At 28.8% G+C, this 17,777-nt stretch overlaps 1 protein-coding gene across 1 annotated transcript in view; it reads right to left on the minus strand.

Annotated features, from left to right (window-relative positions):
- LOC100871988 (uncharacterized) overlaps positions 1-17,777 on the minus strand; it is an 87,872-nt gene that overhangs the window by 7,033 nt on the left and 63,062 nt on the right. The window contains exons 5-11 of the mRNA XM_086914908.1: positions 16,295-16,456; positions 15,636-15,692; positions 11,657-11,723; positions 8,459-8,624; positions 7,467-7,695; positions 2,736-2,834; positions 531-869 (exon numbers count right to left, since the gene is read on the minus strand). Of these exons, the coding sequence (XP_086771034.1) occupies positions 531-869; positions 2,736-2,834; positions 7,467-7,695; positions 8,459-8,624; positions 11,657-11,723; positions 15,636-15,692; positions 16,295-16,456 (1,119 nt within the window). The remainder of the gene's footprint in view (positions 1-530; positions 870-2,735; positions 2,835-7,466; positions 7,696-8,458; positions 8,625-11,656; positions 11,724-15,635; positions 15,693-16,294; positions 16,457-17,777) is intronic.

Below are 17,777 nucleotides of genomic sequence, written 5' to 3' on the forward strand. Positions count from 1 at the left end.
CAATTTCTAATTCGAGCCAAGTGCACGCGGAATCGGATCCGATGCTCGTGTTTTCCTCGCGATTCATTATTATCTCCAAGTCGTGTAGAGGGAGAGAGAGAAAGAGAGAGAATTTTGAGAAAGAAGGAACATTGAATTTTGTTTCGAAACAAATATATACAAGTTTAATTCTTTCGAGGGGATGATAGGGCAATGCTGAGGCACAGCCTTTTTTATCAATGGATACGTAAATACTTATTGGTAAGAAGCATTGTAATATTTTACAAAAAAAGATAATTCAACAAGGCATATAATAAAAAGAATCTTATATTTTAATGTTTCCTAATTACTATAATATCTTACGCAAATGTTCTCTAAAAACAGGTTTGAAAACAGGCCTCGTATTTTATCCAAGGTATATAATGAATTTTTTAAATATATATCTTATATCAATTCTTTATATTCCGCCCGAGTTCCAGTTAAATTTAACGTATAATTTTTGCAAAGGAAACGATGATACTTTGCTGATTGCACACGAATCGAGAACAAACCTTAAACTTTAACGCTTCCTTGTCGTAAGGGCTGGGCGTGTAATCGACCAGTGCCCTGGCTCTGCACAGCACGGGTCCAACGGACGTTGGGCTGATGGCGTCCCTGTCTTCGCAGGATATCGAACTGTGATTGCTTCCTGCACGCACAAGTGCCTGCGTGCTCGAACCGCTTCCGCTTGGCAGACTCTCGACGCTGCTCGCGCTGCACGGGAAGGCCTCCGACGAGGCGCGATCCTGGCGCAGCCTTGAAATCTTCCGCTGCACGTCGTGCCTCAAATTTCTCGCACGGCCCGCGATCCCCGCCCTGGCGTCCCCCTCGAGCAGGGCGCTAGCTTCTGACTGGAAATTTCGAATCGAGAATTTCGTAAACGTCGAAAAGTTTTTGGGGGAGTTTCACTTGGAGTTTCTTTGCTTGTATCGATGGAAATGAAAAGAGGACAATACGTTTAATTAGAATCGAAGAGGTGCACGGAACGAGGGCCCATTTTTGATTTTTCATACTGTGGTTTTATTAAATGGTAACGAAGATTAAGATCAAATACATTAAGATGTATTTGTATAATTTTATTAAAAATGTGTTCGTGAATTTTTGAAAATTAGGGCACAGCAAATAAAATTGTATGGATTATTAGAAAAAAAGTGAAATTTCGAGCTCTTCGTTTCGCACGACTCCTCGATCGAGTTGCACAAGTCTGTCAATGAAGTCTTTTTACAAGGGAGACTGAAATTTGGATCCTTTCTCGTGATTATTGTGACGATTCTTCTGTGGTTTTTGAGAACATGCAACGATTATGCGTAAGGCACGACCATGGAAGACTCGCAGAGGCTATCGAACCTCGGCTTTGGGCCTGCGTGACGTCGTTGTCGACTTGTCGGTGGAGTAGACGCACGTGTATGGCTGTATATTTCGTGATCATGTTCAAAAAAAGCGTCTACTTTCGTGTTTTATGTATACGTCTTTGAATTCTACTATCAAATCTAATCGATGGCAATATGGTAGCACGAATACAATTGACAATTTGAACGAAGAGAAAGCTCGCATGCGATTTGACACTAATGGCAATTTCACCGATCTGGCTTGAAATTTAAAAGAGCGAGTGTTTTTTAAAAACCAGACCAGAAATCAAACAATTGGCATGAAAGCTTTGCTACGAAACGATCAACCAGATGAGTGAAATGAGTGAAACGAGCGAGAGATGTATGAATAAATTACTTACCCCATAAGATAGACAAGGTGCAAGAAATTTGAAGAAATTAAGGAAGGAAAATATCCTAAATATTTCGTTATAATGAATTTTTGGAAAATGGGAAGCACAACTATACCGTATTGGAAGAATAAAAAAGATAATGTCGATTGTATTGTTCCTTTTTTTTCTCCTTCACACAAGTGAGAAACAATTATTATCGCATATAAGAAAGATTCAAAATAATTTCATGGATCAATTACAGATTTGGGCAACAATTTATCTCTTGCTTATTTTAACTTCGATGAAACCGACATTATTTTTTATTAATCTAATAATATAAGTGGCAGAATTGTGCGAGAGTATGAAAATATTGGAGGTTAAGTTAAGAATTTACGATTTTTTGATTTACGTTTTCAAAATTCCAAAAACAATTTTCGAACTATCGAAAATCTATTTTCCCTTCCTAAAAGTTTTAATCCAGAAGTAATACAGAAAAACAACTCGAAGTTACGAATTATAATCTCGTATTGTTTGGAATTCTGAAAAAATCGATTGCAAACATAGATTCGGATTCCAGTTTGACTTCGGATTAGCTCGGATGCGATCGGTTTAAGCGTCAGAAACGTACTTCCAATCAGCTTATTAAACCCATTAGCCGAATACGTTCGATTATTGCCGAGTCGACCCGAAGTCAGCTCGAATCCCGAGCAACATCGAGATCGTATCCGATCCCGCCCGAATTTTTCCGACTCGAGCCGAAGTTTAGAATCAATCCCGCACACAACTGCAGCAAATATATATTGCTTGTTAGTAGTTTTCACTACTGCACGTTCGAAGGAAGGTTCGTTCTAAATAAATAGCCACATGATCATGCAACACAGTATGCCAACAACAACACAACAACAACAACAACAACAACAACGACGACGATGACGACGACGACGACGACGACAATAAAGGACAGAAAGTAGAGAAAAAGGAGACATTTGTGAAAGGAGGAGTTGTATATGTCACGTACTGTGTGTACGGCGGCCGGATGTTGATTCTCAAGTTCTTCTTGATCCTCGTAGTCGCTGCTTTGGCTTGGCGATAGTCCTTCCTCGCCGCTACTCCGGCTCTAAAACGCAGTTTGATACTCGCAGAGACAGTTCTAATTCACGGATATGTAAAGGAGAAGCGGGCTCTAGTTTGGTCTATTATAGCACTTATGTAAAATGCTGTTAGAGGAGAGATGTCGGTCGGTTATGGAGAGAAATGCTAGTTTGAAATCAAACGTGAAAAGAGAAAAAAAAAAAAAAAAAAAAATTGGAAAAAAAAATTACCATGTATGATGTGGATCGAAAGTACAACGAAACGAGTTACAGTATGTGTATATCGTGAATATAAAAAATAGTTACTATACGTGCATATACGAGGGTCAGCCCAAAAGATGTGCATGCCATGAGCTTCTTGGAGGATGAAATTGGATAATCACATTTATATTTGTTCGTGTTGATTCGGTGTATTCTGCTTTGTATTTGATGAAAGGATTCGCAACAAGTAGGGAAAATGTTCAATTTCTTTTAAATTTTATTTTATTTTCACGAATAAGAATGTTGATAATTTAAATGTTAAAAGGTATTAATAATAATGAAACGGAATAACTTTTTCAGACAATATTTAAATCATAATCCAATTATAAATGTTTTAAGTATCGAAAAGAATTATAAAATAAATTACTTTGTTGCAAATCCTTCAATTCAATACGATAACCTTTTACATGTTACGTATCTTATCTTCTATCAAAATATTATATAAATTATTGTATCTACGTATGGTATGTATGTATTTTTAAAATATATTTAACTTTCATTTATTTTAAAGTGAATTTTTGATGTGTGAAAATAAGTAAATAGGTAACGAATATATATATATATATGTGTGTATGTGTATAGAAGCGCACAAAATCCAGTCACGTTGAAGATAATAAGAAGAGGAAAATAATAAAATTGATCAAATTTCCATCGAGACATGCCCTAAAGAAAATGTTAAGTAAAGCATTCTCTTGTAGATTGAAAGTATGCCTTTATGTACAAACTCCTGATATATTGTTAATAACGTAGAGCGTACAACTTGCGATAAGACACCCTAATACGTAGCAGAAACTGAGAGCAGCGCACTAGACGTTCCAAAACTTTGAATTAAATTTCTGGAAAGTTGCATTCTCAGCCATTCACCGTCGAGTTCATGAAGCACGGATGGTCAACTCATCGTCGTATGAAAAAACTTTTCTTTATTGGAACACGCTTAAATTCTGCTTTGTTTCATTTATAGGAAGAATTTAAAAACAGTAGGGAAAAAAAAAAAAAAAAAAAAAGAAAAAATAAATTTGATATCGAAATTTATCTTTGAACGAGAAATCATTTTCTCTCTAATAAACGACTTTCTTTTCACTTATTTTTAAATAGTATATCAATCATTGTATTTGTTTGCAATTTATTTAACTTGCTTATAAAAGAATATAGACCGTAAAAATAAATTGCATATAACATAGTACACATATGTAAATAGCAGGCCATGTATATCTACATGAATAACGATACATTTAGCATGTTGAAGTATGAGTATATGTATACGAAAGAAATAGAGAATTAGGCCGTCAGTTCTGTCTGGGTGTCAGAATAGAAAATAATAGATATATCCCGCTTCTATGATGAAGAATTATAAAAATTCTTTAATATTTAAACACAGTATTGATTAACATCATTAAATAGTTCAAGTATATCGATAAATTATAATAATAATATTATTGTTATCAGAAGTTATCATTTCCTGAAATATTAAGTTATTTTATATCATATGACTAAGCTACATTAAAAAAAAAAAAGAAATAAAAAATAGTGATGTAAATAATATTTAAAGAAATAAGAATAATTATATAAGATGGCCTACCTATTTCACTACTTCATCACTTATACTATATAATATCTTAAAACATTCATCGTAGCGAATTTATTCGAAAATGTTTTAAGTTTGAATTGTCTAGATATAAATATAACATGGAAATATTGTCAGTTTATTAAAAAGAAAATTTCTTTTCGTGTGATCCACTTCTGAATTAAACAGTCGTATTTCATGCATCGAGATATTCGATTTCCACAACGCTCGATTCGTTATGTTCGGTTCGTTAAGCGAGCTCAACGAGAAAGCATATTGCGAGAAAGAGACACATCGTTTAGTTCGCATAGATATATACGTAGCTGTGTTAGCGCAGTTCTCTACGTGAATTGAAGAAAGAAGTCTCTTAATATCTGTTAGAATGGTAAAACTATACTAGAGAACCTTTGATGGTGCACAACTAATCGATACGATAAATATCCATATTCATGAGTGTCAAACCAATTTGCTATGCATCTCTAATTAGAAAGAAATTCTATGACGATGAAGACGTTAATATTTGATATCTTGATACGAAAGACATGAAAGACATGAAATGCTCGTATTCACAATTAAATAATAATTTGAACAACTTAAGTACGAATTAATATAAATTTTTTAATTATCTATTGGATTCTTACGATCACTTTAAAATTAATAAATTATTACAGTTTTATGATTAATTTTTTTATTAACGATTAAATGTGTACAATCAAAAAGCTCAATTTTATTATGTATTTCTAATATACATGAATGAACAGTATTCCAAAATTTAAGAGATGATTTTTCAAGCTAAAATAAGACCAAAATCACGAATAAAGAAATTAGGGAAAAAAAGATTTGAAGATCTTTTTTTTTATGAAAAAATAAAATTTCTTCAATAACAATTAAACTCAAATTAAATAAAGAGTTTATTAATTTACTTCAATCTAAGATTTTAAATCAACTTAAAGTTTTCAATATATCGTTATTTTTTCAGAATTAAACGTACTAATCATGAAATTTATCTTCAAACTTGATCAAATCTTATTAAACTTAGGAAAAATTTAAACCGTTATAATTAAGATATTAATTTTCATTCAACGAATGAATGATCATTAGAAATATAGAACTTTACTCTTTAAAACGTTCTATTATTTATCTTGATGTGACTTCTGGTTCCCGAGATATCGTCGTGTAAAGAAAAGGATAATTTTTAACCATTTACTCTTTCATCATCTTTGTCACTCATTCGGATCTCTCATTCGTGTCTCGTCTCACTGACCTATTTCAAAAGACAAGCGATTCCTGGAAGAATGTATGCATTTCCAGGAAAAAATGTAGGTCCATTTATAATCTTTACACTGTTTTAAAACGCTATGAAATTCTGATATCTCAGCAATCGATTGAGATATTGAAATGAAACAAAAAATGATTTCAACATCATATTCTCTATTTTTTGAGTGAGTTTTGAAAATAGAATTTTTACTTTTTTTACGTGAAAGTTTTATTTGTGACTTTGTTATGGTCTATAAAGTATATAGAAATTTAAATTTATTTAATATAATTGTATAATAAAAATAATAATAAATACATGAAATGAAAGATAAATGTTAAATATTTTAATGCTGCATATTGTAATACTATTAAGTTATGGTACATTTATTTATGTGGAGAGATTTTTATTATTAATTGTTAAATAATAAAGTTGTTAATACAATTATTTTATTTTTGCTTGAAGAATACTTTTTAATTTTTTTTTTTTATCTCTAAGTAATATTCTCAATTAATTATTTTTTTCGAATATTGGCGGAGAATCTTAAATTATATTTCTGTGAATATAGAGCTTTCATTATACTTTCATAACTTTCACACAAAGTATATCAAATTTTGTCGTAATAAATTTATTTTAACAAATGAGTTTGAACAAAATTATATCAATTGTAGTATTAATATTAATATTTCTAAAAATTTAACGATTATATTACATTATAATAAAGATTACAATGTTAGTAATGTAGTTAATAGCAATTGCATTAATGAATAAAATTTAAGTGTTTTAATGATATCAATAGTAATAATATTTGATGCTTGTAATAAAAAATTGAATACCATTTGTTGAAAAATCATTCCTATTCGTGTCCACCGACACAGTCGACAGTTTTTTTATTTCAAAAATTTAATAAATTACTTATAAAATAACATATACTTGTAATATAATTATTAATGATTCTGACATCCCTTTATAAGATAATGAAAAAATTAATCAATTGTGCAATATTATTTTTTCTGACATGAAATTGAAACGAGAATTTATCACTCTTTTATGATAAAATTTCTACGTATTTACCATGTAAACATCAATAAATAAACGAAAAGCTAATTCAAAATTCATAATAAGCGACGATACAAAAGTTCAAACTAAAATATGAATATTCATACGTATGTGAGACAATAAGATCAACACGAAAACCTGTTTGTTGTTCAATATCGTCAGATAATTATATTTTATTGTTTTCAAAAACAAATAAAGATTATCTTGAGCTTGATTGTATTTAATTTTTCTATTCGATAAAAAAATCTCTAATGTTATTATTTTAAAATATTTATAAAACAAATATAAATTATATATATATAATATTAAATATAAATAAAAATTATATAATTGCCAAATAAAACATCTATAAATTCTGAAACAAACATTGTTTGGAAAAAAATTAGACATTGAAACAATGATTTGTATTATCGTATATAAAATAGTTCGATATTCTCTTTATACCATTTATTGTTCTGATAAGACTATATATATGTATATCTGATATCTCTCGATAGGGAATTCTTTGTGTGAACTTACCTGGACATCGCTGCTCGCGTAGTCTCCACTTTCTCGAGAAGCTCTCGAATGTGTAAGTGGTATGATGGCCGGTGGATTATTGTGACCTTGTGGCACAATAAGCCCTCGCATTGTCGATGTTGCTCCTTTCCTAGAGCGATCTCGTGGGAGGCTGATGTCCCCGGCAGTTCGAAGCGAAATAATTCCCTCACTTCTGTTCTCCGGCTTTAAATTTAGCGTGAAACATACTCTGAAACGAGAATAATATTTTCAATCCTTCGATCGACGTAAATGTATTTAAAATCGATAAGAATATATCGTTCTCAAAAAATTGAAAAAAATGTAATTTGTTTAATAGCGACTAATGATTTTTACAATGTTATTTCAGAAAAATATTGATGTGTTATAAAATTGAATGTATTATTTTTTCATAGTTATATTTTTAATGAAAGGAAATGTATAAAATATTGTTGGGAAAAATTGTTTTTATAGATATAATTTAAAAAAATTAAGAAAGTTTTAAAAATTTCACTTTCTGTAATATTTTAAACACGAAGATATTTTGAAGCAAACATTTTACAAAATATTTTATATTATTTTTATTTCGAAAAATAATATTTGATATTAATAATATTTAATATTTAATTAAATAAAATATTACGAGAAAAATAATATAGAATTATCGGGAAAGTAAAACTTTAAAATACCGATATAAGTAATTTATATCAAGATTTTCAATAAAACAGTCTATAAATATACATGTACATCGTATAAGCATGGGCACGTAATTGTAATTCGTTTCATTATCAATAATAATGCTCATGCAATTATTTATTACATATTAAATATTTTGTTATGTTTTATATGATTATATGATATGTCAAGCGCATGGCATTGTGTTATTCTATTTTAAATCTTCTTTTCTTTTTCCCTAACCTCACTTTCTCATAAATGAACGTCACGTCCTCACAAACGATTCAGGGTCGGTTAAAAATATATTTGTTGTATTTTACCTTCCATTTTGTATAGTCGCAGTTGGCACTGGCCCACCACTTGCCCCCATAAGGAAATCTTCGGGATCTGACTCATATGGTGGTTCGTCATACCAATGTTGACCTCCAGGACCCAAGCCCAATCCTCCTCCACAACGTGCATCTTCATCGTACATGTAAGTGTCATCTGGATATTGAAAATGAAATCTTTTAAGATATTTTATTATTATTATTATTATTTATTTATTTAAACAGAACATTTTATTAATATTTCGTATTTTAATGATTGTAATAATTTGTAATAATTTTTGACTTTTTTTGAGAATAGTAGAAAAATATTTAAAAATCTTTAATTTCTCTGTAATAAATAAATTTCAATGTTCTTTAATGAAATATCCATTGTAAATCTATTATATTATATAAATACTGAAACATTATTATCTGTAATTATATTATACATTATCTAATTAAATCATGAAGTTATCTTATGACTGAAATTTAACAAAGGTTTATTATGAACGCTTCAATAGTTTCGTTCATACTTAAAATATAGATAATTTACTCCACCAATAAATCTATCTTTTTACTTCTTATTTATTCCATCATAAAATTTTATGTAATATTAAATATTAATTTCCGTATTATAACAATATAAAAGTAATATTTATTTTGAACATGACATTGTACATACTTAAAACGTGTTAATTATTGAAATGAAATCAAAAATATTTAAAAAATTAGAATTAGAAAGAATACTACAGAATTGGCAAAAGTATACTGGGATATTCATAATCATCTATATTAAAAAATATTATGATGCTCTTATCTCCCTATTAATTCGAATAATAAAGCAATTACTACTCAAATATTTGTTTTAGCCTTTAGAATCGATCTTCCAAAGCTATTCTACATTAACATTCTGTACATTGGTTTAATTTTTTGATTTAAATAAATTATTATTTTTTAAATAAAATAATTTAATATTAATATAAAATTAAATTTTAATTTAAAGACATATATATATATATATTATTATTTATAATTACAATAGTATGCACACTGTATACGAAATGTTTTCAAATATACATTTTAAATTCTTCTCTCATCGTCAATTTCATTCTTCCATTTACGATAAAGAAAGTTCAATCAATAGGATACGGATTAAATGCTTCTTATTCTTTCACTAGGAACTTCTTCCCGAAGAGAAATCGCACGGTCTTTCTTTCCTATAAAGTGCAGCGTGTGGCGCTAATGCGTGGTAATTCGAGACGCGAGAAGACCTCGAGTGGCGTTGGTGAGAAAGGCTGGGCGAAATCAAGCGTCTGAGGATCGTGCACGTGCGTGTGGGCGCGAGAAAAAACGAGGGGATCGGGAAAAGCGAGCCAGCGGAGAAAGCAGTCGACGGTTGTTGACGATAACGAGATTAGCCTGCACATAGAAGGGGCTTCGTAGCGTGGCGGTGCTATTGCCTTCGTCGGCGATGCAATCGCAAATAAAACTCCCCCAGTCAGTGATAAATCGGTAATACGGAATTTAAAGGATATCCGAAACATTACTCTTGATATTTTATTTGATCCTCTTTATGGCATTCTGTACAGGACGTTTCAGAAATGGGTGGCCGGAGTTTGCTAGACCGTTTTACTGTGCTCGAAGATGAATCGTAGAATTGGAAATTTTTTTATTTTCAAGATGTACAGTCGCCCATGAAAATATTTATAAGGATAAAATGATTTATATTTTATTAAATATTTTTAATATTATGTGTAAATTAATCTTCAAATTTTCTTAAATTTTCAATCTTTTAAATGTAATTTCATCTGGAAATAAGTTTTACAATAAAATAGAACAATTAAATTTTATTAATAAAACTTAGACAGAACGAAAAAATTTCATTCTTTTATATTTTGTAAATTAAAAATATTGTGCATATTTATAATATTTCATATGAAACAGAATTATTGTATGTTACTTAAACTCACATAAAGTTTATCGAAAACTTTTTTATTTATCTCGAAATTTTGCAAAACTAATTTAATAATCATTAAAAAAGATAATAAATTTTAATTGTTTTGGATTGTAAAATGTCCTAATTTTTAAATACTAAGATATTTTAATTAAGAACGATAGAATTTTACGTTAGAGGTAAATATTGCAATGAAACAAATCATTCTTACATCGAACACGATATATAATAAATTAATTTATATTTAAAAGTTTCGTAATTGAATGACTTTATAGAAATTTTCTAAAATGAATTTTTTCGTCGAACAAAGGCTACTATAATGTACAATAGAAAACGCTATGGCAAAGTTTTTAGTTCTCAACAATGGTACTAGAGATCAGGAGCTGACACGAAAAAAGAGAACGAACATTGATTGAGGAAAGAAAGAAGAATACATGTTAAATAAAAATTCTTATTTCAGTAAAAAAATTATTTTTACATTTTGTAAAAAATACATAGATACAAAAATACAAAGATAACGATTTTTATATCCAATTTTTATCCAATTATTTAAATATCGAATGAATAAACTAGCTCATCACACAATATCTTGATAATACAAAATTCGAACAAGAAATTCGATACAGCAGAAATTTTTGAATATTTTCAACATATCCATGAAATATATTATTGCAGAAGGAAGCCATTTCTACTTTATTTCTTGAAAAATATTTCTATAAACTTTTATTATACCATAAACAAAAAATGTTTAAAAAGAAAAAAATTTCCATTCTCAAATCTTCTTCTTCAAAGAGTGTAACATACAAAAATTTCATATTTTCAGAGCGCTATGTATCATATGAAAAACCATTACGTCAAATCCATTTCCTTCGAAAATTTCTCTTATTCGAGGAAAAATTTTGTCTGGGAGACGATTCAGTTTCATCTCTTTCGCTCGAGAAATTTTCCTCTACAAGAGCGTTCCGTTTCATCGCGCCGAGATTCTTTAAAAAATATCACGGGAAGAATCATTGGAGGAACGAAAGCGCTAAATGAGTCCCTAGAGGGCGCGCTGAGATGTACGAAGTGTCAGGCGTTTGGGAGTCGATTCTCAAGGCTCTGGCTGGCACGTGGCTCGTTTCTGCTCAAGGCAGACACGCTCCATAGAATACACATACACACGAATGAGGACGTGGCCCGGTTGAATCGAGCTGGCTGAGCTGTAAGTCGCGGAGAGGCGACAACTAGCTAGAGGTTACACTCCTTGACGTACTCACCTCCAGGGAGCTGACCCCGTCCGTCCCGACCAAGCTGCATTAAACCCTGCCGGATGTCCCTCAGTATCTGAAACAGGACAATAACGAGGACGAATGAATGAACCCTCCATTCGATTACTTGATTAGAAACGTGGTATTAACTTCGTATTGTTGGTCTCTTGTTGTTGACGAAATTTAGTCGGCCAATTATATTTAACGATGCGTGATTTGATTGAGAAACGTTTAAATAAAATGAAAATAATGTATTAATTTGTTATAATTCTTTCTTTCAAAAGAAGAAACATTCTTGTGAATAAATTATTGTTTATATGAAAAGTGTATGTAATAATTATAATATAAACAATGTTTTTTAAAAGTATTAATTTTGAAGTCTAATTTTAAGATGCTTAAAGCATGAAAATACTTTTGAAAAAAATTCATTTATTCCATTTATTCCATACTGTTTTATTTATTAGATACTACTTTTTTTCTACTTTGATTGATAAAAAGACTGTTATCTGTTATATATTTCATTGATGTGTTCACGATTAATCAAAATATAAAATATTTTTATAGTTTAAAGGTATAAAATTAGAGATTCAAAAAAATTACATAAGTATTATGTAAATTAGTTATTTCTTTTTATATGAAAGATTTAATATGAAAGATTTCTGGTATATTAGATTTATTAAAAAACGATTTATAAATTTATTTCGCTCTTACAAAATGAATAACCTAATGAATATCCATACATTATCTTTATTTTATATGTATTAACTTAATTAAGTGTTATGTTATAAACACTTAGCATAATCCATATTAAATTGATTATTTGAAATATTGATTTTTCAGATTAAAATCCATGATATCTTATATTAAAATATAGATATAATTTGTAAAAAAATATGTCACTCCAATTTCGATTATTATTTGATACAAAAGAACTTGATTATTGTCACCAATAAATTGAAGAAAAGTATAAATTTAAGAAAAAGACATTTAAAAAGCTCCAATTGTCTAGATTTAAGAACTTAAAATCTAGAAATTAATAATTTGAATTTAGTAGTTTTACAGAAATCCATTTTGCTTACATGTTCAAATTCGAAACACTGCATTGACAGGTTCGACAGTGTACTTTAGACTGGATCTGACTACTCCATTGATTTATCGCTTAACATTTTCAAAATGTTGCTAAAATAATTTCTATTGTAATTACGAATCTTCCAAATATTAGATTGACAAAAGAATTATTAGAAATCTTATTATATCTGAAAAATAAATTTAATCTAGTTTTTGCATACTTATATTTAAAAGAAAATTATTTTAATTTTACAATTTTGAAAAAAGAAAGTAAATTATTGATATTTTAATTATATTAAAGTATAATGAAAATGAATAATGAAAAATCATTCGTTCAGAAATGGAAATGGATTCGTGCAGAGCAAAATTTATACATATGATTATTATTATTATAAAACAAATTGTGATTGTGATTCTTGTATATCATTAATATATCTATTAATACTTGAATATAGTTTTATTTCTCTCTCAAAAAAAAAAAAAAAAAAATATTCAAAATATCTCTGTTTTAAACTTTATTTCATAAAATTCATAAAAATTTTATTTTACGTTCATCATTCAATCCGCAGCCTAATTATTATTTAAAGAACAAAAATCTCACTGTTTCCATTCCTATTGCATCTGGAATGTTTAACAATTTACGCGGCTAAAATATTATATCAATCACAAGGATAAGGAAGGGGCGAAGGAGTGGAGGATGATGAGGATGGTTGACGAGGTGGTCGCCCACGGGATTATCCCGCAGTTCCTCGCGTGGCAAAGGAGAAGTCAACCGGTTGGTGAAGAAAATAGAAGGTAGGTAGGGGAGCAAAAGAAAGAAGGTCCTCCCCAGGGAGCAGTAAACCTTCGAAGGTAGAAGTGACGCTAAAACTTTTACACGGATACCGACCTTTATTTCCATATTGTTCTCCAGCCTCAAAGGAAACTCTCCGCTTTATTTCTTTCTGTCTTTTTCTGCCTGCTCGAGTAGCCCAGGGCCAGGAGAACAAGACAGTTTCGGCCAATTTCTGAGACCCATTTCGATCCCTTAAATTTTCTAAAAGGGTGGCTCTAACTTTTCTCGCATCACGTTTTCTCCTCAGTTTCGTGTAATTAAAAATGTACAGAGTACAGAATTACTTGGTGTCGCTTACCATTTCGATTAATTTTATTTTTGATCGATCAAAAAGTGCCTTTGTTAATAAATGATTACAATTTTGGAAAATCTTTAAGAAAATGAAGTTTGATTTTGATTGAAACAAACAGGAGAGTTTCTATTTAAAAATATTGGCTAAGATTTTTTTATTAAATTATAAATAATTGAGGTTTGTATTAGATGGAGAAAGGAGATGGAAGAGGAGTGAGATCATTTTATCTTTGTTACACCATTCTATTCTCGTCTCGCTTCATCTAACGCGAAATTAAATAGTAAATAATTTAATAAATAAATCAATCGATATTTTTTTATATCAATTTTTATGTTTTTTTTTTTAACATCTAGAATTAATCCTTCAAAGAATATATCCCATATATTAAATAAGATCATCTTCTATATCCTATGATTTCTTTTTGACAGTATATTCTGTAAATAGCAATATACTAATAATTTTTCATTTCCTTCTATATAAATTTTCATTGATTAATGAATGATCAAAATTGTATTCTTTTCAGAAGATAGAAACCGATTTACAAATAAAATCTAACGTGGCAATGAATTTTCGTTTTTAAATTGGACGACAAACTCTATTTATTATTACAAAGAAGCTTAAAAACTTCAATCTTAGATAATCCAGTTGATTCTTCGCGTTGTCCATTTCAAATTTTGACTAGTCCTCTCCACAAACTTCAACGACACCATTCCAAGTTCTCTCTACGAGCTCCTTTACGACTTATTTCCACACACGTCCATCGTTAGTACTTAGAGATTAGAGGAAGACGAGATTAATGCTTTTAAAAAGTTATTAAGAAAATCTCTAATCTTTCGAAAAATTCTCTTTAATATTCAAAATACAAACAGATCATTTCTTACTACGAGAATCAATTGAAAATAATGCACATCTCGAAAATGAAAAAAGGTATTTAAGGAAATTAAAATAAAAATGAAAGTGTAATTTATGTTTCCTCATAAAATATATGAAAATGTAATGTTCTTGTAATATTCTTTACACGTTAAATATATACATAGAAATTATTTATTTTATTTTAGAAAAAAAAAATGATACTTATCCAAGTGTATTTAGAAAATTATTCAAATAGTCATAATTCACAATTGGATAACTAAAGTCGAACATACATTTGCTCATTCTTCGGGTAATTAATGTTAGCAGAATTGTAAATGTTCGTATAATTGGAGTGACGCTCGGTATAGTCAAGAGTTCAACACAAGTACGATAAATAGAGCATTAGATGAGATTCGTAAATGGAATTCTACTGTATTTAACCTAATGATGAAATATCTCGAGTTTTCCTTTTTCATCTCCATGAAATATGGAGAAAAATTTGCAATTTTGTTTGACAAATTTTATAAATTTTTTTATATAATGTGATATTATTTATATATTTTTTAATTCTTCGATTATTTCTATATGCTTTTGAAATTTGTCCATTAAAAGTTATAATAATTACGTCACAATAAATTTTTACTCCATAATAATTACAAATTTATTAAAATATAATTAAATAGGAAAAATATGTATCCTTTTTGAAGAGATATTTGTTTTCGATAGAATATAAATCTTGATAAATTCGTATTTCTATGGTTGATAAGGATGAAAATAGAAGTTGCGAGAGAAATACGCTATTAAATTGATCATGCTTATTGCGTCTATTCGCTCTTCTTTCATAAATGTACCCACTTTCCTTATTTGGCATTCGTATAGACAAGAATTCATTAGTAAATTAAAAAAAGGGAAGAGTGAACTTTAATTTAAATTGCACTCACCTCTTCGTGTTCTTTATGAAATCGTTCCTTCTTTCTCAGTGCCTCTTGAACTTTCAACTGAAAAATATAAACCAGTAAAAAATCTCTCTCTCTCTCTCTCTCTACATTGACTAAAAATTGAAAAATTTTGTCGATAAATGTAAATAATTTCAATTACGAATAACAAACAAACGATAAATTGATTTTTGTCTACTCCTTCGATAAAGAAAGTTATAATAAATGTTTCTGGTAAAAATATGATTGAATGATTATATATTATAGAATGAGAAAATGAAAATTATATTTTTATTTTTTTAAATAGCAAAAAGACTTGATTCTCTCAAATGAATTTTTTTTATTTATTTTTTTGCATTATGTTATAATAAATTATTATATTGTTATTTACAGTATTAATTATTGTACAATGATTTTTCCTTAGTATTTTATAAATTAATCATTTTTTTAGTCTACTTTTAAAACACTTTTATCTACAATTATTGTCACATTTGTTTATTTTTTAGAAACAAAAAGTGAATTACTGTAAATTATATGAATAATGAAAACGATAATTTATAACATAATAGCTTGATGATAATGAAGTATTATATGAAATTCAACAATTTAAATATTATTATATTTGTAAATTATCATTAATTATTTATTATATGTGAAAATCATACCCTATGTATGGTCTCTTCGAAGCTGTTTGGCTGACCTCCATTCATTTGCAAATATCTTAATCGATCGTAATCTCTTGGATCAACCATAGAACGTAAAATAGTGTGCCCCATATCTGGTCCCATGCCTAATCCACTTTGCAGTACGCTGTCAGGTGTATCTACCTATCATTAACAAATATGAAAATATGAAATTATTGAATGTCACAAAATAATAAAATGTTATGCTACTTTATTCTTTATTTGAATAAAAATGGCACACTATTGTATTAATGGTGATAAATAATGGTGAATAGTTTTCAATTTTTAATTTCAAAATGCAATTAATGATTATCTGAGGAATATTTCATTTAAAAATAGAATGTCTCACGAAAAATAATCAATTTTGGTTAATTGCAATAATAGTTATTAGATCCATCTGTTTCCTTTAATCTCAAACGTTTTTTATATCATTAATTATTGCTGATAAATTTCAATGACAATAAGGAAAATTATTTGAAGAACGTGTAGTTAGAAATCGTGATCAAAGAAATGAGAAAATAAATATCGTTTCATTCATCAGCATCATTAGTCGAATAATTAAGACAGAGATTACAATATTTTAGCAATAATTTCAGGTAAAACGTTTCGAGCATTTGCAAAGAGCAAATTCTTTTTATTCCATCTCTCTAAAAAATGTACTTCTTTTCCAAAACTATAGACACATTAAATAAAAATGATTTAAAAAGTAGAATGGAAAAGAAATTATGCAATTATATAATATAATTATTAAGAATTATTAGTGATGAAAATTATAGATTGTAAGTAAACAAATTAACTATAATTATCGTCTTGTCTCAACTAAAATATTTGATCTAAAACGATATATTCACGTTTTGTCGGTTCGAGAGTTTCGTTCTTTCTTCTATTTGATGCATTAAGGTAAAAGTCAACATGGCACTGATAAACAGAGAATGTAAATGATGTAAATTCTCAACTTTAGAATTATTCAATCTTAGAGAATGGTATACTGCTCGGTCTACTGCTGTATTCGCGAAATTCAGGCCTGTGAACACAAACAAATGGTTTTAATCCGTTTAACATAAATGCAACGCGGTTTAATTAAATTTCATCCAGAGGATAATAATCTTCACATTCGTGTTTTTCCTCTGTATTCATGCCTGACGAATTTTTATTTTCTATCTTGCAATCGCGATTCGTTTGCTTTTATAATCAACCTAATTACACGGTTATTACAATTATTATTATTAATTACAATTATTAATATACATTGTTTAAACAATTATTATTTAATATATTTATTTTTTACTCGAATAGAATACGTATGTAAATTGAGAAAAATTTATAAATTTAAATTGTTCTTTTTAGCCTAATTTTTGTTTTCATTTATTAAATAATATTTGTGTTTCTTAAAATTCAAAAAAATAGAAAATTAGAATTCCATTAATTCAGAAAATATTTCCATTAAAAATCTACCAAAATAAAT

The sequence above is a fragment of the Apis florea genome, unplaced genomic scaffold (assembly GCF_048593485.1).
Source record: "Apis florea isolate Af1SG1 unplaced genomic scaffold, ASM4859348v1 contig_3756_pilon, whole genome shotgun sequence".
NCBI classification, from domain to species: Eukaryota; Metazoa; Arthropoda; class Insecta; order Hymenoptera; family Apidae; genus Apis; species Apis florea.